General features: G+C 40.3%; 1 protein-coding gene across 22 annotated transcripts in view; it reads right to left on the bottom strand.

Annotated features, from left to right (window-relative positions):
- The window catches only part of PRRC2C (proline rich coiled-coil 2C), a 75527-nt gene that overhangs the window by 7023 nt on the left and 43563 nt on the right, over positions 1-24941 (bottom strand). For 4 of the 22 annotated variants that reach the window (XM_055814813.1, XM_055814819.1, XM_055814814.1 and 1 more), the window contains exons 20-32: positions 24786-24871; positions 23621-23809; positions 20590-20841; positions 15396-15485; positions 13569-13670; positions 9172-9385; positions 8072-8275; positions 7265-7386; positions 6573-6709; positions 4317-4551; positions 3734-3856; positions 1967-2185; positions 1078-1152 (exon numbers count right to left, since the gene is read on the bottom strand). In XM_055814813.1, the coding sequence (XP_055670788.1) occupies positions 1078-1152; positions 1967-2185; positions 3734-3856; positions 4317-4551; positions 6573-6709; positions 7265-7386; positions 8072-8275; positions 9172-9385; positions 13569-13670; positions 15396-15485; positions 20590-20841; positions 23621-23809; positions 24786-24871 (2048 nt within the window). The remainder of the gene's footprint in view (positions 1-1077; positions 1153-1966; positions 2186-3733; positions 3857-4316; positions 4552-6572; positions 6710-7264; positions 7387-8071; positions 8276-9171; positions 9386-13568; positions 13671-15395; positions 15486-20589; positions 20842-23620; positions 23810-24785; positions 24872-24941) is intronic. The other 18 variants (XM_055814818.1, XM_055814829.1, XM_055814822.1 and 15 more) reach the window with 15 other exon arrangements.

Genomic DNA, 24941 nt, shown 5'->3' with positions numbered 1-24941 from the left:
TACCTCACATTTTTCTCAATTAAAATAGGTCATTTAAGTGGAGGCGAAAGCCAAATTGCACAACAGCTTCCTATAATTTGTACAACCCCAGCACCACAAGCACCTCTGTGTACAACTTTCCTGCGCTATCTGGCACTTCCAGCAATGCTACTGGCTTTCTAACTTGATAATCCTGCATAATGAAAGGGGATTTGTAACTCATTTCATATATTTGGCCCTAAAAAAAAAAAAATGTTTCAGGGTTGAAATTTCCTTCCTCATCTCAGGTACCACATGAAAATATTTAGATATAATCCTGAAAAATGCTGAAGAAAAGAATGCCATAAAATAATCCAGTTCTATAAAAAACCAAAAGCACAGCGAAACCAGCTGTCATTCATGCAAAAAAATCTTCACACTTGGAGCAATGAGTCTTGCATGTTATTTTGCAGATATGCTCAACAGAATAGATTAGTCTCTGGAGCAGTATCTTTCCACACAAGACCATGAAGCATAACAGCCCCAATAAATCAGTTAAAAGCGAGTGGCTGTTTTAAGTTGACTTTCTTCAGCAGGAACATGATGGAACCCTTAACAAAGGGCAGAAAAGCCACTTAAGGCCACCATCCACCCCACCGCAGTTCCTCCTCATTCCTTGCTGAAATGCACAATCGTTCTCCAATGACAACTGTAGCAAGAAATACGCTGCTGCTTGGAAGATGGGCTCATAAAAATTATAAAGGTGAAAAGCTTTGGCCAGATCCTATATAGCTAGAAAACTGCATGGTGCAAGTCACCACATATTCTGGTGGGTGACAGTATGAAAACTTCATCTAGGCGATGTGGAATTGTGGTTGTCACTACTGTCCAAGACATGGAATTAATGCCCAAGAGAAATTTTTCTTATCACAGCTGTAAACCATGGGGACAGCAGGGTCATTTTACAGTCAAAAGCATCCTAAAAGTCTAGGCCACAAGCTGTAAAGATTTCAGGTGCAGCTCCAGAGCTAAATTGTTCCCTGCACTGGGAAAAGACCTTGCTGTATCTGACAGGAAGCTTAGCTGTGTTCACATCCAGTGTTATCACCCACTGCTCACCTGAAAGTATGCTGCAACTGCGTTGTGCTGCACACTATCCGAAAATCCCAGGTGCCTGTAAATCTGTGATTCCATCTAAGACAAGAGACCTTGTGATTGGAAACCAGCTCCACACATCCCCTCATTACCAATTACCACAGCAGCTCCAAATAAAGGAGAGAATTCCCTCCTAGGTATTCAAGTTTTATCTCCTTACTGGAGCTGTCACTCAAGGAGTCTTCTTCAGCTGCAAGACCAGCTTTTTTTTTTTAATATACATATATTATTTATATTTTGTTTTTTACACATCAAAGGTCCTGCCTTGCATACAAGGCTATGTTCTCAATATGCACCTTGCTGTGCTATTCAGAAAAGCAGATCCCTGGCAACATTACTGAAGTTTAATTCTGGTTTAAGGTTACAGCAGATATGGTGTCCATTGAAGCTCCTAAAATTCCAGTTAGATCCCATACAACTTGCTCCAGTATGAGATCAGAAACAAAGAAAAAAAAAACCACCAAAAAAAGAATAAACATGCATGACCAGAATTAGAAGCCAGCCCTGACAGAGTAATGTTGTCGGCCTGCTGCTCTAACAATGGCTCTGTACTATTTTTGACATGGATTCTACATGAAACACTCTACTAATCTGCAAAGTCATTATCAATCTAGGTATTCCTACGGTGTAAATGGACTACTATCAAGTTAGCTACAAAAACCTCAGCTAAACCTTCGCAAAATGCACAGACCCAGTCACCGAGGAACTAACCTTGACTGGATTTTACCTTCCCCTCCCTACCTTTTAAAGTGAAGGCAGATTTTTAGATGCAAGAATGCCATGCTGCTTCTACAAAACAGCATACAGCTGCACTTTGTATTGTTTTGTACCATACATCTACCAATACTGTTACCTTTCCAGTTGCAGCAATCATGCTGTGTTGAGTTCCTGCTGGGATTAATCCTCTGAAAGGCTGGGTTACTTGTGCAGGTCTGCTTAGGTTTTGAGCCTGCGCTTGTGGTGGTGTGTGCTGTAGTGGTGGTTGTAAAGACTGGGGTAGGGCAATAAGTGGTTGTGCTGTGGATCCAAAGTTGGGCAAAGAAATCTGCGATCCTGGCAAAGGTACTGTCACCTGGAAAAAAGTACAAAATCACCAGTAACATATACACAAGGGCCATTATTTAACTTTCTTTACTAGCTCTGTGATTTCAGCTATGTCGAAGTTAAATGGCTTAATGAGTTCATCCATCTACCCAGAGAGCTGCAAGCAAATAAGTGAATTTGTTGTTTAGTTTGTATTTATCAGTTCTAATGGCACTTGGGTCTTTCCTTTTCAGAAACAAAACTGCATGGTAGCTCCTAACTCTTAACATCCTTCACCATGATTTCATTGTATGAAGTAGTAAGTTTAATTAAACTCAGAAAATAGAAGTAGAATGAAATAGCCAGTTGAAAAGGATGGATGGGATTATTTACTTCAAGTATTTTTAGTCATCGTGAGGACACTGGGATAGAAACTAGATTTTAAGTTTCCAGGAGTCTCAAAAGCCAGCAGTCAGAGCTTAAAAAACACCCAAACCTTGGCCTGTCCCCCGCTTGCATTAACAGGGAGTGCTGTAGGCTGAAAACACCACAGAATGGTAGTGATAAATGTGAAAATACCATAGCAGTGACTTGACTGGCACGTGTTACTGCATTTCCTAGTCTGACCATCAATCCACAATGTGCAAAATTATATTCCGAGTGTGACTTGAAGAATGATATATTCTCCAGATTTGAACTACTTACTAGCGTTCTGCTCTGAAGGGTAACAGATTAAAAGTAGAGACAGCCAAGCTTGAACACAGTAAAAGCACTAACCCTTCTAAAAGGGCCTTAAAACTTTATGCTAGATTTACAACAGATGACATCCAATTTCTTAAGACTCTTCTAAACTTCTGCCTTTTCATGCGTATGAAGTAGGCTATAATAAACCAGTCCATCATAAGCTTCTTTTTGTTTTAAAGCCACTTAAAAGAATTGAACTAGAAGGTGGGAACAATTAGATAGCATCCTGTAAATATGACAGAATGCTTGCACACAGCAAACTAATGGCTATTTCACAAAAGAATTTGAAAAACTTGAAGTCACTGGAGTTACTTTATAAACCTCCTGATGTAGGTTACCGATTACTAACTTGGTTGTCCTGTTTGCCTGTGTGATCATTCATCTGATGACTTCTCATTTGTTTTCTACATATCTGATATCGTTGACATACGTAGCAGCTCTGAGGTTTCACCTCAATGAGATCTGCTGTTAACAACTAGGCTGCACTAAGCACCTGGAGTTTGTTTGTGTGTCCCTCCACCATCACTAACTGATACCTGCCCCCCATAAAGGCAGGTATGTCTCAATCAATTAGCAACATCACTATGCCAATCAGATCTTTGCCTGGCACTAAAAAATGAACTATTTAAAAGAAGGATGCCAGACAAATAATCAACATGAACTTGTAGGCCCTCTAACTTCTCAGCAATTCACTTTTTCAGTGCTGCTGCAGTAGCTCTCCTTTGCTATCAATTTTTAATTCTTGCATTTTGAAAGTATTAAAGATTGTCTCAGCCCCTCACCTCCACCCCAACCCCACAAAACCCATCAACAACAACATGCTTTTAAGAAGAATACAATTTAGGAAATTTACCATGCCATAGTTTACCTGCTGGAGAGCACTGGGAGACTGTGCAGTGTTGTAGAAACTGCTCTGGCCAGGCTGTTGAACTTGCCCAGAGTACAGATTTGAAGCCTGAGTGAGTGTAGCTCTGGCCTAGGAAGAGTAAGACACACCATTACATTAAGAATAATTAGGAGTGCAGTTCTGAGACAGCATGGCATGTCACTCTCTCTTTCAACTAGTACAGTAGAAACCACAGCATAGGAAGCTGACAACTGAAGGTTTCAGCTTGTGATAAAGCTCTCACTTTCAAGTGGTAGAATAGCCATTTATCACCTACCATAACAGAAATCAAACCTGAAGCTCCAGTTAGTGATAGGAAGCGCAAGGAGCCCTGTGGTCTGGGGAACAAGCTTCAATTCAGAGATTATGCTAATGTACCTTTATGAAATTAAAACTACATTTTTATTCAAGTGTAAGTTTCCTGCCACCTTGACTATCATGTAATTATCACAGAGGGTGGGCTTATCCCGAGCTGAGCAATACTGGATTTATTACTGCATTATCCGTATCAAACAATTGCAGAACTTTTGCATTTGGGAGCATTTTCTACCTGGATAATGTGTGTATCAATAAGCTGAGAGCCTCCCAGTCCTGAAGCTTGACTCAGTTGATGTTCATATAAGATAGGAATAGGTTGTGTGTTAGAAGTCTGTTGAAATGCCAGGCTCGACTGTGCCTTAGCAAGCTCCTGGTGTTGTACTGCTGGGAAGTTGTGTAAGGCTGTACCAGACAGAACTACTGGCGACGGCTGAGACAAACCACTTTGCATAAAAGCTTGCTGGGATCTGCAAGAGATTGAAGCATTGTACATAAAAATGCAGACAGAGCTCAACAATGAGACACCAAAAATTAAGAACCCAGGTTATATCCTTCAAATGGAATTAGAATTCTTAGCAATAATGAACAGATTTTCACCTGAGAAAGGCAGATTTTTCTATTTACTCTGCACACAACAAAATAATAGACGCTAAAGACCACAAGAAAAAAATGGCTAGGCTTTCTATTTAAAGCACACTTAGCTATTTAGATGTGTGCTAAAATAGTTTTTGCATAACTTAACTGTAACTTACAGAAGCTACCAGTTCTTAAATTTCTGTGCCGTAAGATAGGACCACTGGGAAGTACCACATGACTAGTTCCACTCAGTCATCAAGTAAACTGCTTTGTTCTCTTGACTTCACAGATCCCCACAATCCCAACTTCTAATACTTACAGGTTAAATCACTGCATGCTGAATATTGTAGGTTCCAAATGAACGTTTTAGTTTCAAAATAGTAACACAGAGACACCACAGCCTTTAATTTTAACTAGATATTCAATTCCCTTGTCACCAGCATGGGGAAGCTGCAGTTTGTTTAGAAAACAAAGACCAAAGAACTACAGCAAAGCACCACAGACAGGTTGTTTTAGTCCATCAGAAGCATTTATCCAAGTTATCTCCATTAAGGGCTAAATAGCCACATTCAGACTGAAGAATCAAGAGTTTTTAAATTAATGCCCCTCTCAAAGCTTATCAGCTCAAGAGTGTTTTTTGATGTAAAAACACTTCTCATTTTATCACCTGGTCAATATGTACCAACATAGCACCGGTCCTGTTAATCTGTTATGACAGTGACTGTGTGCTTGCCTGACGGAACACCTGGCTTAGCTTTGTCCTGTACCTTTCCTTAACTGCAAAACATTCTTACAATTGCACCCTAAGCATTGGAGAAACTTTTCTAGAACTAGAACGTATGCAGAGGGCTGTCTTCAATGCAAACAAACACACTGACAAGCTTTTTTTTTTTCCCCCTCTTATTTTTTAAACCAGTAACCTATACATCTCAAAGCTTATCCTCCTCTGCACCTTTAATGATGTGGGAAAAGCATTCATACTCTTATAAATAGCACAACCCAAAACTCCATTAATACTGGGTTTGTGCGTGACCAGATCACCCAGAAGCATTTATTTAATCTGGACCACATGCCAGACTGATTGTGTTTCTGCAGCTAGCCAACTGTTTGCAACAACTTTCGTCAGCTGCGGCAGGCAGGCCAAGCAGTATTTGATCCAAAGTCAGCCAAGCACAAAGTCAGGGTACACATGCAGTGAATTAAACCTTCCATGGCTTCAGCCCTCTCTGTTGCAACAAGCAGGTATTTTCTACAGCACACTCAAAACATTGTAAATAAATTTCCAAAGAAACTTTCTCAAAGTGAAACTAAAAAAATTTGTCAGAATTATACCACTGTGAATGAGTTTTGATAGGAACAGCAAGGAAGCTCTGGAAAGGCTTACAATGAAAATCTGTTCGACTATCACTGAGACCTGAGAGATCTGGGTCTTCCTATTATCTTTTGTAGCAAATACAGAAAACATTTATTCTAAAACATAACCTGCTATCCCCTACAGATCTGAAATCAAGTTTCTACCACGTAGGGGGTTCAAACTAGGATTTCAAAGTGTTTCAAGACTCCAATATTGGATTGATTGCAAAATAACAAACACAAATTACTGAATTAAATGGACAGACTCCTCTTTTTCTGTTCTCTTAGTATGAAAGTGATGTTTTCAGCTTTTTAGCCTCGCTTACTAAAAATACAAATAATCACGCATTTTTGAACCCACAATTTTGTAACTACATCTGTGCATGCAGACTAGCCAGACAATCCGCATACAGAGCTCTCTCTCAGCCAGACAGATGAAAGATGTTGGGGAAGACAGGAAGATGAGGCAGCTATTAAGCACAGAACACAAGTATGCAGGGAAGCAAGTTCTATAAATTCTGTCACTCAAAAACCAAAGAAATTTGCATATGCTACCTACCTGTAAGGTTGTAAGGAGGAGTTGAACAACTCTTGGGCTTGTGAAACAGCTGGTGCTGCTCCTAAACTCAGCTGAGCTTGATGCTGCCCTTGCAGAGGTGCATAGATGGGGATGGGGATTTGCTGAACTGAAGCAGGCTGCATAAAAAAAAGAAACCACTAAATATCCAAGGACAAAAGTCATGTGGAAAAGCTACAGTCATGTGTGAGCCAGGATTTGTGTAACACTATAAAAAGTAAACAAAGAATATCAAATCCCAAGGCTGCACGCAGAGCTGGTATTGCTTGCATTCAGAAAATTACTTTCTAGTTGAATTTTACACTTTTCCTTGCAAATAACCAGCATAAACAGAATGAATCATTTAGATTTGCCTACAAAACAGACTTGCACTAAGATGGCCACACAGACACTTCCCGTGAATACGTACTTTTACATAAAGTATATCCGTGAGTTAAAGCTTATTCTCTCAGCTTTCATGACAAATGCTTTCATTCTCAGGAACAGCAGAAATCAAACAAATATAAGCCTGCATGCACTAGAATGAAGTATCAAGGGTAGGCATGACATCATTTTTGCAGAGTCTTTAGTCTCACAAACCCCTGTCCCCCATTAGCTCCTCAGTAGAACTTTTAACAGCAGTATGGACAGGGAAGGGGGAGGGGAAAAAAAAACAAACAAACAACCCCAAATACCTGAGAAAGCCCTGGTTGAAAGCCTTGCTGTTGGGCCAGAGAAGGTGGTGCCAAACGTGCATGTTGGGTATTGAATAGATGACTTGTATCCATATAAAATGCTGGGATTTGAGCTGCAGCACCTCAGGAAGAGCAATACAATTAGTACCCGATTCCAACTATCTCCCCGCTAGAAAGGTTTTCATCAAGAATTAGAGATGCAGCCACTGTCAGTGCCTCCCAGTGTGACAGCTACCAGAGAGATAGGAGAACAGAACTGGAGAGCTGCGTCCCTAACCAGCTATGGGATCTTCTCCAATTTGCCTCCAGAATCTACTGCTCTTGCATATGCATCTTCAGCCCCATACAGGTTTTGGGAGATGAGCAACAGATTCTGGCCAAAGCCAGTGTTTTGGTGAAAGAAGGGGAAGAACATGCTACACTGTCACGTAATGTGTTAATAGGGTAACTATACGTGGGGCTTTGTTAAAGGAAAATGCCATGATTCTGAACAACTGTAGCACTTTAAGAAAGAAGTCAAGACTAAGCCATTCTTGTTATTAAGTGGTGATTAACAATTCTGCAACAGAAAAATGGCGTATCAAGAGATTCAAACTTGGGTTCCTCAAACTAACACCACAGCATTATCTTTGTCCTCACTGACAGAAGCTTGCATATTTAGAGCAGACAATTAGTGAATATTTGATTACAGAGTGCTCTCCATCATTCTGCCTTTACTGCAGATAAAACCAGAACTGAATTAAACTCTTCAGCTTCAGAGCTCCCAAAAAAGCAGACACATGGCTTCTCAGCAATAAACACTATTACCTGCTGCAGACTGAGACACGTAGACCTGGGGACTTTGCTGTTGCTGGGCAATGAGGGATGGCATGCAGCTGAGCTGGGAAAAGTGACTGGCAGAAGCTAGGCTGCTCGTCTGCAACTGCTGTGGTTTCACTTTACATATATTAGGTGGGTCTGAGGTGCTTGCAGTCTTCGTACTCAGTGAAGAGGTTGTGTATGTTCCAGCCCCTATGAGGAGGGAAGCAAGCAACACATTATAAGACAGCTGAAGGTATTTCAAAGCCTCATCTTTCAACAGTCAAAGTTTTGGGTCAGTTCTGCAAGCGCAGTCACAAATGGTAAAGAACACTGAAACCTAATGCAGCTGTTCCCATCAATGTAAAACTGACAGGCAGGACAATTCTGTTAAGTTCACTATAGGCAGTGCTGCAACCATAATACATCTCCCTTCTGAAGTACAGAAAGGAGCATATTCAAATACTGAAGTAGAAATCTTGGTTAGTTACACAACATTGTGCCTCTCATGGTTGATGGCTGGCTCCAAAGAAAGGTCTTTTTCAAGTACTTCAGCTGAGATTTGGGCATACATTCTAACATTCCAAGGTGTGAACGTTTAACCAGATAGAGCACCTTTTGTTTGCTGCAAGAACCAAGGTGGCAACCAGTAGTGTGTGTGAAGAGCAGCTGGACATTTGCTCCACCTAGTGCAAAGGGGTTTTTGGTATGAGCTGTTGAAGCTCATATGACACAATGACAGTAACATCACAGTTAGCTGAATATCGGAACTACCATCTGCTCTAAAATCTGCTTGCTTGCCTTCATTCAGCTGAACAAAATGAAACCAATAAGGCAGCCGACAGGAGAAGTTTGCCTTCTCTTTCAAGTCCATGTAAGTAGCATAGGCAGAGAGATGTCATTTTAATATTCCTTTCAGCTGACTGAAGTGAAGTAGGTCAAGTATCTCCTTGTTAGTTAGTATCTCCTTGTTGGTCAGATCTGACATTTCATACTAGCATAAAACTTCTGTTAGCTTTGCATTAAATAACGCCAAAGGGCATCTAATCTCTTGAAAAACTTAACCAAGGAACAATACAACAGGATGCTACAATCGTGACATCTGGTACCTGTTAGCGAAGTTGTTGGTGTAACTGAGGCCACAGGAATAGGAGGCATTGATGCACTAGAGAAAGAGCTGTAAGTACCGCTGCTTGGCCCAGTGTTGTTGCTGCTGCTGCTACTGCCACTGCCACCAGCAATGGGAGATGCTGCTGAAGTCACTGGTGAACTCTTCTCCCCCATGTTTGGGGAATTCTCCCATGCTTTGCGTGCAGACTCCATCTATGTAAAAGAAAACAAATTTCTTTATCTATTAGGAAGTTCCAACAAGTCAAACAGTTTCCTCTTAACAGTACTTTTGAGTTCAAAAGGCAATTCAGGCTTCATGCGAGCCTCTCTTAAAAAAAGTCACCATAATCGTGCAACTCTGTTCATGCAAAAGCATACAGCCTTAAGTTGGAGCTTCTTATCTGTTCCAACTGCACACGTGCACAGTTCATTGTTCTAACATTCAATACTCAAAAGAGAATTCACTCACACTAATTTGGCTTGGGTTTGTTTGACATAAAGAGCAAAAGAAAGGTAAAAATCTCTCTAAGTATGTCTATGAGGTTCTTTACTTACAAGTTATTTGGGCCACTGAAATGAAATGGCCCCTTGCTTTCTTGGTAAATCATCCATTTTGAGCAATCACCAAAAATATCTAATGCACACTTCAGTAAACATGACTGTAGTCAAGTTTAGATTTCCAAAGCAACTGCTGTTCAAGAAGCAATCATGAGCTGACAGCTTGCGCGCACTGCTTTACATTAATGCTAAAAATGCTTCATGCTCCTCTTTCTATAATAATGTTGAATTTAAGTCTTGCACAGCAAGGAAGATGAAACTTCAATTGAAATATTTTATACAACTATCTTTCACCAAAAGTGGAAAGAACTATTGTTTCACTGCAGCCAGTAACTATCAAATTATTGCTACATTAGACACGCAATGCCAAAACTGAACTGAGGGACACTTGTGAGGGACTACTGAAAAGGAAATACAAATGCTCAGACCACACTATTTAAAGGCTTGAACACACAGTCCATGGATTTCTCTACAACCTTCAGCTGTCCCCAGTTGAAACAAAGATTTTGCTAGTACAGCTGGATGCCATAGACTGAAACTGCTCATCTGGCAGACTGTAAGGTTCTCAAGACCAGGTGCTGTCTTTAATGGTATATGTAAAGGGACAAATATATACTCACCAACAAATTGACCTCACTACCTGCATCAATAGAGCTCCCTAACTGAGACTTGCAGTCTCCATAAGTCATCCTTTCAACCTACCCTGTTGTACATGAGGTAGGCAGAGTCTGGACAGACTGAACATGACTCAAGTTATTTGTCTAGATGTTTCAGAAGTGATAAAAACCCCAAAACATTACTGAAAGAACTGGGTAACAGGTGATCAATACACACCCATATGGGGGGGGGGGGGGGGGGGGGGGAGAGAAAAAAAAAATAAAAGAGTTCTGCATTCCTCAAAAGAGTAAAGATAAACTTTGTTACGCATTAACTCGTTTGGAGCCAAGTCACCTATTTTCATTTTTGAGGCCACCTTCCCCAGCAAGCAGTCTGTTCCCCCTCCACAACATTTCAGACAGGGCAAACTTCAAAATTTATTATTAATCTGCTGGAAAGGGTTTTGCTTAAGGTGGGGTACAGGTAACACTACAAGCTCCTTTCTGATCGCCACAGGCTCTGGTAAGACAGGGTAATGCACTGGTACTAAAAGAAAGTGAAATACCACCTGTGAACATCTGAATAAAGAAGGTATAGAAGCTCCTACCATGTTCACCAAGTCTCATGATCTCCTGGAGAAACTACCGATACCAAAAACTGGAGTCTACATACTGTATTTTGTCTTCAATTTTCCAATTTGCAATAAAAGACATGTAACAGAAATCTGAGTTTTCTAACAGCTTTGCTCTTAGAAAGCTCCTTAACAATCTTTAACTTCTTAAGCCAGAAAAAAGATGTAAAAGACACTGGTACCCTAGGAGTGCCTACACAGCACCACCTACAGACCAGATATGAAGGAGTAACAGGCTCTAAATTAACTGAGGCTGGGGAAAGCGCTGTAATTTCACTGATCGCTCAGCTGTGGGAAAAGGAGAGCACACGTTGGAGATCATGGTTGCTTGAGGCATCTTTTCACCGCTGACCTGCTAGGGCCTTCACATGGCAATAAAGGCCCAGTAAGTATACCCAAAAACTTAACTGGAGACAAATACCAATGTGCCTTAAGTACACCAAAGCTTAAGTGAAGAGAAAAACAAAGTTGAAATGTTTCAGATTCTGGACCAGATGCCTACACAAGAATTTTAGATGGAACCTTGGAACATGGGAGAGGGCCAGGCAGCTCAGCTGAATATTGCTTTGGACTTTCTTTTGCTCAGCTCCTTACCTACCAACAGTCCTATCAGCTAAGTCCTTAAGACAACGTCTGCCTTAGTAAAGATGTCTTCAGCAAAGTTACTCCAAAGAAACAAGAGATCTCAACAAGCCTTCCCATGCGAGCACCTTATACCTGCACCTTGGCAGAATGATGCCAAGTAGTGGGAGCAATTGTGGCTGAGTTCCCCTGCTGTGACTCCTCACAGACAGTCTGTGATAGGGGATGGAGGAAAGAGGAGGTGTAAGGATTATTCCTTTATGGAGGCAGAGCCTGGAGATTTTGCTCCTTTAGGAGAAGGATCTAAACGCTTTCCTCTCTGCTGCTCCAGAAGTCTCTTTAAAAAGAAGCAAGTATTATGTTGCAAAGGATGACATAAAGAGCAGCTCTGCTCTGTAATGAATCAGAAGGCCTGTTGTGAAAGTGATAGTATCTCAGTCCATGCTGCAAAACAAGCCTGTTGCCTTCAGCATTTGCAAAAGGGAGTCAGAGCTCCAGTGGCTGGAATAGAGAAGTTAGAGTCAAAGCTGCTTTCAAATGCCTTTCCATTCAGATTTTGGTCAGAATCTTCTTCAAGGTAGCCTCAAACCACAGATGTTTGACATATTTTGTTAGCACACATCCAAGGTCTATCATCCACTGAGAAAGCAATCAAACCACCAACACCAGAACAGCAGAAAGAAACTGCAGTATGAATGACAAATACCACAGTTTGCTTTGTAACTGAGCAGTGTCACATTCTCTGCAGCATCATGCTATAGTAACATTCCTACCTGCATTACATGTGAATCAGATATCCAGCTGCTAAAGTAGTTAAGAGACTGCTATTTTAGAAAAAAGTGCTTTCAGGCGCCAGAAAGTCAGATTATGGTAACTTATTACATAAGAATGCAATAGAAACCCAGATTTTTGTTAAATTAGCTGTCCCTCTTCAGCCCTCTTCCAATTTTTGCTGGTCTATTGTTTTAAAAGTAATGTTATTCCCACCCCCCCACCCAGAAATAAGGTGTTAAAAAAAGAAAAGCAAAGATTCAATGAGAGATCATTAATAACTATCATCTGTAGAGAACGCAAGCAAGCAGCTGTCAAACCATGCCAGTGAGACAAGTCTCACTGGGATTGACAAGCAATTTTCTCCAAAGTGTTAGTTCCACATCCAATCCCTAGTTTTTTTTAATCTTTTAAAGTTTTAGAGAAACTAAGTTCAAACATCACTCTTCCTTAATACTAGAAGCAGCAACAATATTTCTACTTGTTCAGACACCTGCAGTCACAAACACAAAGCAGATCTAGGACACAAAAAAATAAAAATAATTAAAAAAAAAAAGAGACCAACACCTTCTAAATATACAGTAGCAAAGCTACAGCCCAACTCTATGTTAGTGAGTTATATAATACGCACAGTCCAAAATCCAACAAAATGGGAAAACACCATTCCAAATATTCTACACACTTGCTCTACACTGGAGAGCAGAAAACAGAACATTTATTAACACGACAAAACACGTTCTGGCTACCTGATCAAACTGCCCTTCGTAAACACAAAACCACCACCTACATTTCATTATATAGAACTTCAGCCATCCAACTCAAAACCACATTATCACTGCACCAAAATCTTACAGCTAAGAAGAAATCAAGCTTGGCTTACAAGGCACCTCCTTACAGCCTTTAATACCAAACCAGGCAACTTACTTTAAGCTAAACTCTCAGAACACACCTCACCTGCATTCTGATGGTTTGTCATGAACACTATTGTACAATGCTAAAATGCTAGGATCTTTTTTTTCAGGGCAGTGGGAGCCAAGATTGGTTGAGATGCCAAGTGTTAATGCAAAATGGGGTTAGAGAATTGTAATTTAAATGCATCCTTTGATAGTCTTGTGTTTCAGCCATCCGTTTATATGCAAAAGCAGTTCAGCAGAGGAAACAAAGGAAGGCTCTAAAAAAAAGGTTCACCAGCAAGTTCTCCATTAACTTTTTCCCCTGCATGCAAGAAAACAACCCTTAGAGGGATGTGGTACATACCTTGAGGGTGAGGTCGACGGTAGCGGGAGAAACTGGAGTTAGGCTGGAGCTCTGTTGTAGAGTCTCCCTCCTAGGGAGGGGAAGGGTGTGGGGCAGGGGCACCTGAAAGGCAGGCAACACACATCACATTCTAACTATGTCTACTACAAAAGCCCCAGAAAAGCAAAGCTCAAGCTTTATTAAGTGAGCTACAATTTCTTCAAGGCTTGAGCATTTGGCAGGGAGATTTTGATAAAATAAGGTGAAAATCTGGTAGGCGGGGAAAGGCCATTCAGCAGGTGCTGAGGTGCTTCTCATCTCTCTTTAAGAGACTGAAGACTAAGGTTCTAAAGTTTCTATGTCTTCTGCATAAACAAATGCCAATTTTCTGCTTTGGGATTTACCTCAAAGTACCATTTCAATTTACTGATATGCAAAAATTCTTCCCAAGCCAAGTTTGTCCCCTTTTGTACAAGTACAGTACATGGGGTTTCATGACCTTGAGTTCCAAGATGTAGTTTCTGAAAAAAGGAAGCTATAAACCTCCAAAGTCACAGGACCATGAAACAAACCAAAACAGATTTGCCATCCAGTAACTCAATTCAGTTATCTTCTCTTTGAAAAGATGAAAGACGTGAAACTTAAAGAAATAAACTTGATACAATGCTACTGCTATCTTTACCCGAGAAAACACTGATGGATTTACTAGAAGTTTTAAATGAAATGTATCAAAAATACTGCAACGGCCAGTCTATTACTGCTAATCATTTCTTCTTCCATTCAGACCACAGCTAATGGACTCTGACTGGATGAGACAAGGCTAATCCAAGAGACAGATACTGAAGCTTTGAAGCAGGTGATAGCACAAATCCTTTTGTGGCCAAGACCCCCTACTTCCTGTGTTGGAAAGCCAACTCCAACACACCACAGGGGAACATACACTAACATCATCAACACAAAAGAATTCACTCTTCTACACTAACCACCAAAGACACAAACACCACCACCACCAGAAAATCCAGCAGAAGAGGAAGTTCAACCAGTATTGCTTGAAATCTGCTTTAAAGGATGCTGCAGTAAGTTCTTTGATGGAATTCACAAGCCATCTTCATAAAAACCAGAGATCCTACTGTATGATTCTTTCTTCCTCCAATCAACAAGTGACTCATCTCTGAGCTAATTCTATTCCTGCTACTCAAACAACAAAAACCACAAGCTCAAAGTTCCCCAACATCCTCCCAGCACACTCTCAAGACAAACTTCATCTCAATACAGGTCACAACCCAGCTCTCAGTCGCTACACCATGCTCACACAATCAGGATCATTGGCTTTACGAGGACTGCAAACATCTCATCTCCATAGCATATGAACAACTGAATGCCTGCTGTCTGCTTTCAGAAACCATTAAGCTGCTCCCTTTACACACAGTTGCCGTGATTTCAGGCTACAGTTCAAAATTCCTTTGTCTGTAAAAGCCTTTCTTCAAACTCACCTACAGAGCTTTGCTACTGGTACCACGTTCAAGTCCCAACTGCTGCTGAGAGCACACTCCCTCATTATGCCTATTTTCGCTTTTATAGACTTGTCCCTAGAAATATCTTCTCCACTTTCTGTGCTCTTTAGCTCATCGTGGTTGTTCGAAAGACAAGAAAATACCTGAAGAATTCCAGAACAGATACTAATCAAACCGTATGTCCTTCAGAGTAAGATTACTGGATAATGCACAGCTAGTTAACATGAAAGAAACCCTAGTGGCTTGTTTACTGAAGGAACTATCTTGTGCTTTAAAGAAGCGTGAAAATATTTTCTTGTCTTCAAAGTCAAGACGATCACTGCAATAGACTTACGTTCGTCACCAAAGTCTCCTCCATTTTTGTACTGCTAGTAGCCACTGTGTTAGGATGAGAAGAAGGTGTAGTGTAGTCTGTTACAGACTCCTGTGAAGAAAAATAATTCCATTAAAATATCTCCCTTACCTAAATTAGATTTCCATTTCTTGGACAGGTATCAGCCTTTCTACAGGAGGAGTTCACCAAGCAACAGAAGACTAGAATTTCACACCAGATTTTTCTTAGAAGGCATGTCCAGCAACCCTTACTACTGAATTGCTACTGAGGTCAGAAGAATTCTTGGGCAATTACAGTTTGTCTCATGACCTCAAAATGTGCATCTGGAGACAGGTCCAAATACAGTCTGTAAAGTAAGAATATACAGAGCGATGTACTGCCTGGGCAGTAGACGTACTGACTGTGATGGTGTAACCAATTATCATTTGTCACCCAAGATGCTTTAGCCACCTGTTGGAGGCTTTAGCCTATTTAAAAAATAAAATACATTAGCTGAAAGCTTTCTGTAGCTTTAAATAGATACAGAAATTTCTTGGGTAAATCTATAACAAGTAAGGCCCTCCAGATTAGAAAGAACACATAGGGATGGCTGCAATTTGCAAAACAATTTTCCTTCAAGTCTTGCCTCTGAAAGTCACAAGACTCAGTTCCTCTGGATGGTGGAGTCTACCTTCTGATTTCTGCATTGGGCAGTGATTTCAAGGAAGAAAAGGACTGGAGTGTTCAGTCTACCCAGAGGCTTTCCTTGAAGTTTGTCACAGTTAAGTGGACCTTAACATGCTCAATGAACAAGGTCCACTTTCAGGGACCTAGCTGTAGCCAGTGACTTACTGCAGTTGTAGGTATGAACTGCCCGATGAAAGAGTCTCATCGATAACACTGCCACCTCTCTAAGGAATGACCTCCTGGGAACAAGAGGCACTGGTACTTCTGTGAAGCCATGTTCAGCACTGATTTTTAGTTCTTGTCGCTGGGTATCTACTGAGCGTATTCTGGCCAGGCAAACAGGCATTATCAGAACCTGAGCCATAGATTTTGTTAGAGAATGGTGTGATCCTAAATTAGCCAAGATCCACTCTTCAGCAAGCACCACAAACGGCCAAGTTTTACCTGTCTGAAGCCCAGAAAAGGCTCTTATCGTTTCTATGGAACCAAATACCAAGAAGGAACTGAAGGACAAATTAGCAGCAGAACTGTTGATGAGTGCCTGGACTTGCCAACACATAAGGATTTTGAAGGCACAAACCACATAATGCTTGTTTAGTTGCATCCAACTGGTATAATGATAAGCTATTTAAAAAGTGCATACTCAATTTACTCCTTAAGCCTATGGCAATGTCTCCTAAAAGAGCAATTAAAGCATTAAGATACTAACCGGGCAAATAAAGAATCTTCCTTAAAAGGATGAGCTCATTTTGGTAGAAGACTAGGACAACATAATGGGGCAAGAGAGGACACAATGTGCACATGTGACTTATTATTGTATTTATGAAGGAAACAGAGAACTATTTTCTCCATTTCGTTTTCTTTTACTTGTTAAGCTAGTGAAATATGAGCTATATGATGTTTCTCACAATCTGAACTACTAAACTGCAAGTTGCATGTTTATATTGAATTCCAATAGGCAACCTTAATTTGGGTAGAACAAGGCAAGCACATGAAGCTGCTTTAATCACAAGATCCTTCTAACGAAGTAATTAATTGGCTTCGTGTTTTTTTAAGATGCTTTACTGCATAAGCAAGAGGAAGTTTTTAATATAAACTTTATTAACATTCCTTCAAGGTTTGGATGCAAGTTTTACAGCGTCTCAGCACTAAAATTCCTTACAAAAGAAATCCGATCAAGACTATGGCTAGCTTTCTCATTTTGGAAACTTACAGCTCTTTAAAAACGCTTTTTCACTAGAATTAAAAACAAACCATCATATCAACCCTGATGCCATTAGAAGTACATGTGCAATGCTGAACCATCTGACAATGATTAGTTATGTGCTGAACATGCAGACAAGACAGTGCTTTAGCCATAAGACAACCACTCCATGAACTGTAGGTTAACCACCATCTATCATTTACTGGTACATTAGGTCTAGGAATCTCTTAGATATGGCTTATCACCATAAGCTTCTGTAATTCAGATACAGTGATTCTCCTGTACAACTGTTTTACTGAAGAAACCGACTATTTTATTATAAACCAGTAACAGTAATAATAGCCAGAGCAAAAAGCTCTGGCTTTTTTTGAGCTACCTACCAATTATTCGTACCTGAAGAAAAAGAGGTGAATTTTTTCTAACTACGTACTTTGCCCAAAAAGAGGTCACAAAACCTGAAGTGACTTTATGAACAAAAGGACAAGGCAGACAGAGCTGACTTTGCTATAAAGGATAAGGGTGCTATACGGGCTTAATTACTTATTTGATTTATTCTTGATTTATGTAAATCACCCAAACCAGAAAGCCTGAAAGATACTCAAAATTTATTGTCAAGTACAGCCTATGTCCTTCTAGACATCATCTCTGTAAGACACGGCCATTATCAGCTACCTCTGCAAACATTTCATTGCCATGTCCGCAACCAGGTATTGATCATTCCTGTGATTTGAAAGCTTCAAAAACTTTAGACAGCATAGGGTGGGGAAAGTCAAGGGGTAAGGTTCCTGATAAGGGTACCCGATTCACAGACTGACACATCAAATTGCCTTTACTCCAAATATACTGCAAACCACAAGAGAAACAGCTACAATTGCTTTAGAGCATCATGCTTATGTTCTAAACTTACACTTCTTGCCAGTATGAGTTGGTTTATATTTCTACAGTTTCTAAGGTAAAACAGTCCTGTATAACTAAATGCACATGCTCTTATTAAGATGTTTGTTTTGGGATGGATGGGGTACTCTTACAAAGCTGCTGCTTCTGAAGGAGGACAACTGGCTTGACTTTTACAGACATTAAAATCACCAGATACACTAAAGAAAACACGTCTTCCTGGAAGCTGAGTGGTAGTCTGCAAGAAGGATGTTAAAGGGTGTCAAAAGAGAAATCACTTGTTTGCTAAAACTTCCACACTGGACATTGAAACAACAGATTAAAGATGTCATCACTTCCTCATTAAAGAGCAATGGAAAGAGTACAAAGACAAGAGAAAGCAGTTGCAATACAAATCAGTACAGAACTCCAAGGCTGGAGCAGTATTTGAACCCATTTTAAAAGCCACTTTAAGTAGCAGCAAGACTGGTTTATTCCTGCAAAATCTAGATGAAGCTCATCTTATCCAATAAATCTGCAGGTTGTTGGTTCAACTTCCATAGAATTAAGTATAAAATATGACCACCTCTTTCCTAGAAAAAAACCCCAAAACAAACGCAAGACTTGCTGATGCCCTGGAAACTGCTCATGACAAAGGAATTCAAAAGCAAACCTGGAACTGTTGAGACAGGAATATTTAGACCTATTATTAAATGCTTCTATTAACAACCACTTAATGAGTAAATTATTGGGGATTTTCATATCCAGCACAAACTGGAAAGTTTCCTTTCACTCTGGTCTTCCCTACAGACAACAGAGGCCTGGCACTTCAATACCGTGGTAGTTAAAAAAAAAAGTCAGAAAGGTACAAAATCCAGACTTCTTTTTTGAAGATCTCATACTTTAAAAACACAATTGTAGAGAGGCAATTATGCTGATTTTGGTAGAGCTACTTTATATCAAGCTAGCGTGGAGTAATCAATGAAGATATCTTTCCTATTCTGTATGTGGCTTTGAAGAAACATCTCCTCCTCTTATCTTGAGCTCTGGTCACAGGAGTGTGAAATACAGCGAGAAAAACATAACACACAAACAAACAGCTTTCTTACCAAATATTTGAGCAGCCTGGTGGTTATGGCTCTACACTTCTGCTTCTGTACACAAGAAGGGCACTTTATGTGTTTCTGGTACCAACGTAAACTATTCACATCTACTTAGAAGATAGAAACTGCCAGGAAGGATGTGAAATCCCAGCACCGTATTTTCTTACTTGACATAGTGTCTTCTGCTTGCAATGACACCTTGGCAAAAAACTGCCAAAATTGTTGTGTTTTGGGGTTTTTTTTTGTTTTTGTTTGTTTGGTTTTTTTTTTTTTTTTTTTGCTTTAACTGTGGGTCACAAAGATACATTGTGAGTGATCTGCATTTCAGATTCTTCAACCGCTAATGTAACTTTGACAGAAGATCAGTTTTCCTGAAAGGCATCACAAAATTTCTGCTTAAGACCAGGAAAGGGAAGACTAAGACAGCATGCAAATGAATCTAAACTCACAAAACTGCTTCACAAACATACAAGAAGCATTTTTCCTTTACCAAGGCAGGTGGAACTATTAATTAGCAGCTACTCAAACTGCATGGTTTCTTTACATTTGACAGACGACAACCATAGCTCTTGCTCAAGACACAACACTGCTGTAGTGAGGTCAGTCCCCAACACAGGTCCTTAGGTCAAAAGGAGAGCGCCTTTGTGGATGTTTTTCAGCCAGTGCTACCAATGCACCACAGCTAAGAACTGAGCTGCAGAACAACAAATCCTGACAGCAAGTCACCATCTCATTGTTACAGAGAAGTCAGGGGAGTTCCACACAGACAACTACAATGAGTCCTCAACCTCCTGAGGGAGCTCTGCAAGGGAAACCTTGCCAATATCCAAGCCAACAAGAGCTGACATACAGACCCTTTAGGTACACTGAATATTCCTGCTTTAGAGAGTTCTTTTTTCACAGAACAGCACTCAATTCACAGCTTCAGGTCATCCAGGTACTCAACCAACGATTGCACACACCACTTTACTCCAGTTCTCTGCTGAAAGTCAAGCACTCGTCTTGCATATATCGCATATATCCGAGTTTACAGAATCTGCCTGTACAAGGCTCCAGTGCCACACTTTCTACAGCAAGGCTCAGGACAGAGTTTTCACATTTGCAAGGCAGCAAAAAAAGTCTAAAAACTTTCAAACTGATCTTTGTACAGGGGTATGGCAAACAGCATGTCTTTGTACCGCTTCTGGAGAACTGTTTAATTCAAGCAGTACCAATATGTTTCATATCTGCTATCCAGTGGACTCTGCTGTCAGGGTAATTACCCACCAGCAGGCAACCAAGTGTCAACGACATCAATGTAATCATATTTTACACATAGTGCTCAGCGATTTGTTACTATTTTTCTTACCTTTGTGTTTGTTCCAAACTCTGGAGCAGACACAGATATCATCGTTCCTATTTCCGTGCTCAGTTCACTTGCTGCTTTGGTTTCCTTTGCAGTGACAGGTTCTGGACTTCTGACAGAGGTGGGAGATGGCTTCTCCTGTCCCTCAGGTTCTCCCTGTTGGGCATCCTTCACCTTCCTGTTCTTTAAAGAACGCTCTTTCCCAATAGGACCAGGTTTATACTCTTTGTTTTCTACCGGACTCAAGTCTGGAAGCTAAGTTAGTGTTAATTTGTCAGTTATGTCTTCCCTCCCATGTCCTATCCCACAAGAATATTCTAACAGGCTTAAACCTAAATCTAACAAAGCTTTCCTGAAGGGTAAGCATTTTCTAACAGATAAAATCATTTGAGACTAAGTTATTGGTATGTACATGAAATGCATTCATTTTGAACAGGAGGAATCTACACTGTTTTCAAGCAATACGTGTTTTATGGGTAGTGGTAGAGTTCAGCTAGAATAGGATCTAGTTAAAACCTAGAGAAGAAAGCCAGTTTGACTCTCCTCATGTTTAAGAAGTCTTGTGGCTTCTATACTTTTTTGTGCTTTTCTTATACATACAGGTTTATTTTAATTTTCAGAGAATCAGGATTTTACAGGGCCCAGGAAACTACAACAGAAGACTCTACCTTCATTTGAAGATATCTCAATGTATGGATGTTGGCAGCATTTTTCCCTAGGAATTGTGAACTAAGGGGATATCCAAAAAAAACCCCAAACCTACACACAAGTGTTGCCTTATATTGCAGACACCACGGCTGGAATAACTGCTGCAATTCAGTAGTTCCTTTCTGTGCAGCTGAATTAAAGCAGAACGAAGGGCCCCAGGGAACCTGAATGCTCTGCTGTTTGAATAGCCACATCCTTTCTGGCTGAGACTACTCAGCCCATTTCACTACAGAGCAACACAATGATTCTTTAAAGGCAGTCCTGAAAATCCTATTCCTTAAGCTTTGATAGCAGAAAGACAGAAGCTGCTGGTATTGTCTTTATAAATACAAACCAGCTGTTTCAGGAGCAGATGACTCTTCACAACACAATGCCTTTGGGCTTCGGGGAGGGTGGAGTTTCCCAAAGGTATTGGGTACCCTCAGGAGGCCAGCAGAGACTAGCTTTCAGAGGAAAGGAAGAAAACAACAGTAGCACCAGATGTCTGAGCATTCCAATGCAGCAATCAGGAACACGAGACTCATCTCACCCCATGCATTTTTTTCCTCTAACAGTTTACAGAGGCAGAAAATCGTCCAGACACTTTAAGGTCACACTTGGAAAGGTAAACTGCTTTGTTTGAGGTATGGTCCTCTCACATCACCCGTATCAGTCCAACAATACTAACCTCCAATCCTGAACATAAGTCTGTATTTAGGCTTCATAGCAAACAATATTGCTATGGGGGTGGTGGGTGTGTAGGAATTGTTTATTGGGATTTTTTTTTTTGTCATCAAGACAGTTAAAGGATTACAGCCCTCTCATTCAGAAGAGCCACAAAAATGTTAATCTCCAGTTAATTTACCGTTTAGTCACATGTTTTGTCTTTCAACAAAATCTACAACAGTCTTTATAACTATAGCCAAGCAGAAAAAAAGGAACTTTGTATACAGTATGAAGCAGACTGACTCTCTATATATTTATTTAACTTTAGAGTTCAGTATCTTTACGTGATTTCCTGAGAGCATTTTAGGCATGCTGCTAGTGTATCTGAGATACAGGTTTTGAACGTGCTGGGTTACTACAATTCACTAGTAGTATTAACTACTGTGTATTTCTCTGCTGTATGCTTTTTGTATTTTGCAATAAAACCCATGAACTGCAGCACTCCCATGGAGGACCTCACGTAGCAGAGGTTAAATTCATCCTACATTGACTGCACTTTTAGATTTCAGCTTTTTTTGGAGACACACCCCCCTGCCCCGCCCCCCAAACACAACCAACACAAAGAAACACCCGGTCTTCTAGAAAGACAAAAGGGCTTTAATTACAGCGGGACCACTGCCAAATCTCAGACATCAAGAGGAACTGAAATAGCTGGTTCTGTAAGTCACCAGCCAAGTTTATTTGCTATAACCATCTCTTTCTGGGAGTAAAATGCTGATGCTGAGTGCTAGTGATGCACAGATAAGTATGCATTGGAGGTGGAAATAACAGGAAAGTATGTTTCATTAACATGAAAGACCACCAAGTGTAATAATCTAAATGACAGGAGGAGAAAGTATGGCTCCATATGAGTGGTAACAATGGAAACACAACATGATGACAAATGAACGGAGCCCCTAAATCTCTGGAGTGCAAGCGATACACTTTTTTTAAAAATTGAGATAAATTTGATTACCTATTTGATCTTCCTAGATCAGCTGCAAAAAAATTAGTTATCTACACATCTGTACATTTGAATTTGAAACTTCAAATTAGTGGCTCTAACACTCCCCTCTTACCACAAAACACTTCTTTTCCTGCAACGTGATGTATTACTCATCTTCGTAATCTGGCTACAAAACTAAGCAGGGCACCATGCATCATTTAGAGGGGGCAAGGCAGGCATGGCGGCAAGATCTACTGAAACTGGAGATCTATTCAAGGCAGAAAAAGAATGACTGCTTCAAAACAGCTCTCAAAGCCCGAGTGAAGCAAGCTCAAGAGAAAACCAAAAACCCCAAACTACAAAACACCACCAAAATACTCCATCCTATCCACAGCCTCCCAACAAAACTATCGCAAATCCATACGCCTATCTCTGCTGCAGCCACATCCCTTGCTCCAAGCAGAGAGCCAATGGACAAACTCTGCTGGGCTACGATGGTGCTTACACTTGCTTCTTGAACCGAATTCCCCACCTTCTCCCCAAGAAGTAACATGTTGATTGTTTTAGGAAACAAAAGGGGAATGCAATTTTTGGAGGTCCAGTCCTAACTGAATGAGTATACTATTTCATCATTTATAACCTCTTTCTGGCTGAACTTCAAGTTAAAAAGTTTATACTGAAGATATGACCTTTTACCTTTTGTGCTTTGATGGGTCCAGCTCGAGGCTGTTTCTGTCTTTGCTCTTTTGGTTCTGGCAGCTTGTCAGTGGACTTCTCAGAAAGTACAGGGCCAACTTCATTGTCACTGCCACTGGAAGCTGGGGCTCCAAACTGAATAGTTTCTATGCCAAGATCTACTCCACCTTCTTGCCCAGGCTTTGTCCCCTAGTTAAAAAGGGAAACATTCAACACATTTAAAATGATTTCTAGATCAGTACAATGCCAGTGGTTCAGAAATGAGCACAAAATATGCTCAGCTAAAAAACACTAAAAGAGTACTTTTATCTTCTGCCAGCAAAACTATTATTTGTGACTGCAACAGATTTGCAGGAGTAAACAATGCAGGAATGTACACTTCCTCCTCCTCAAGTTCCTACTATTTATACAAGCTCAAGAGTAAGAAAAAAAAGCAGTGAAGGAATATGTAAACAAGACCAAGACGATAAACTGGTAGAAAAGGGGGAAGGGACAAGTGCAGTATCAAAACATCCAGATTCAGGTTCACAACATTCTCCTGAAGTTTCAAAAATTAATGTTCAATTCAAGAGGAACAATACAAAATTAAAAAAGATTTCCAGATCTCCTTTTATGCAGTCAAAATGGTCTCCTAAGAAGTTACGTCACATTCTTACAGTTTAAAATAATAAAGTCAAAACCAAAAAAGCCCAAGAAAACAAAGCCACAGGACTTTAAATGTAAAATTTAGGGCTATGCAAATTCCACACAATAAGCAGAGCTAATGTAGTTAGAGATACTAAAAGCAGCAGATGCTTCTGATTTTTAATAAGAGACACAAAAGAAATTTAGTTCCTTGGAGACATCCTGCTTCTGTCTACATTGCTGAACTGTACACAAATGTTCACATGCAAACTAGGCAATACTTTTACTTCAAAAATGCACCGAATAACAGCTATCAATAGACAAAAACTCAACCATTCACAGATTCAAGAGAGCAGTTTTTCCATGCTGCAATCATAAAAGCACCAGCCTGCATCTTGTGTTTCTGTACTATCTCCTGCCTTCATAGAATTCTACACATAATAGTTTCAGTATGTGCACACCTGAATAAACGGATAGTTGGTACCCAATCTCAATGAGATATAATTTGGGTAAGCTTCACTCTTCTTCCCTTCGTTCTTACCTCTGGAGATGTAGCTGAACCAAAAGACGTCAAAGGCTTGTTCCAAGCACTGACCGAAGGTGGCTGAGGTGGGCTAATGGGTCCCACTGACAATTAAGAAAAGAGTTAAAAAAATTTTACAGATTTCTTGATTAAATAAGCTTTGGTTAAGAAGTT

Source organism: Falco peregrinus, chromosome 10 (assembly GCF_023634155.1).
Source record: "Falco peregrinus isolate bFalPer1 chromosome 10, bFalPer1.pri, whole genome shotgun sequence".
Lineage (NCBI taxonomy): Eukaryota > Metazoa > Chordata > Aves > Falconiformes > Falconidae > Falco > Falco peregrinus.
Note: the sequence above shows the minus strand (reverse complement) of the source record. Positions and strands in the feature narration are given on the sequence as shown.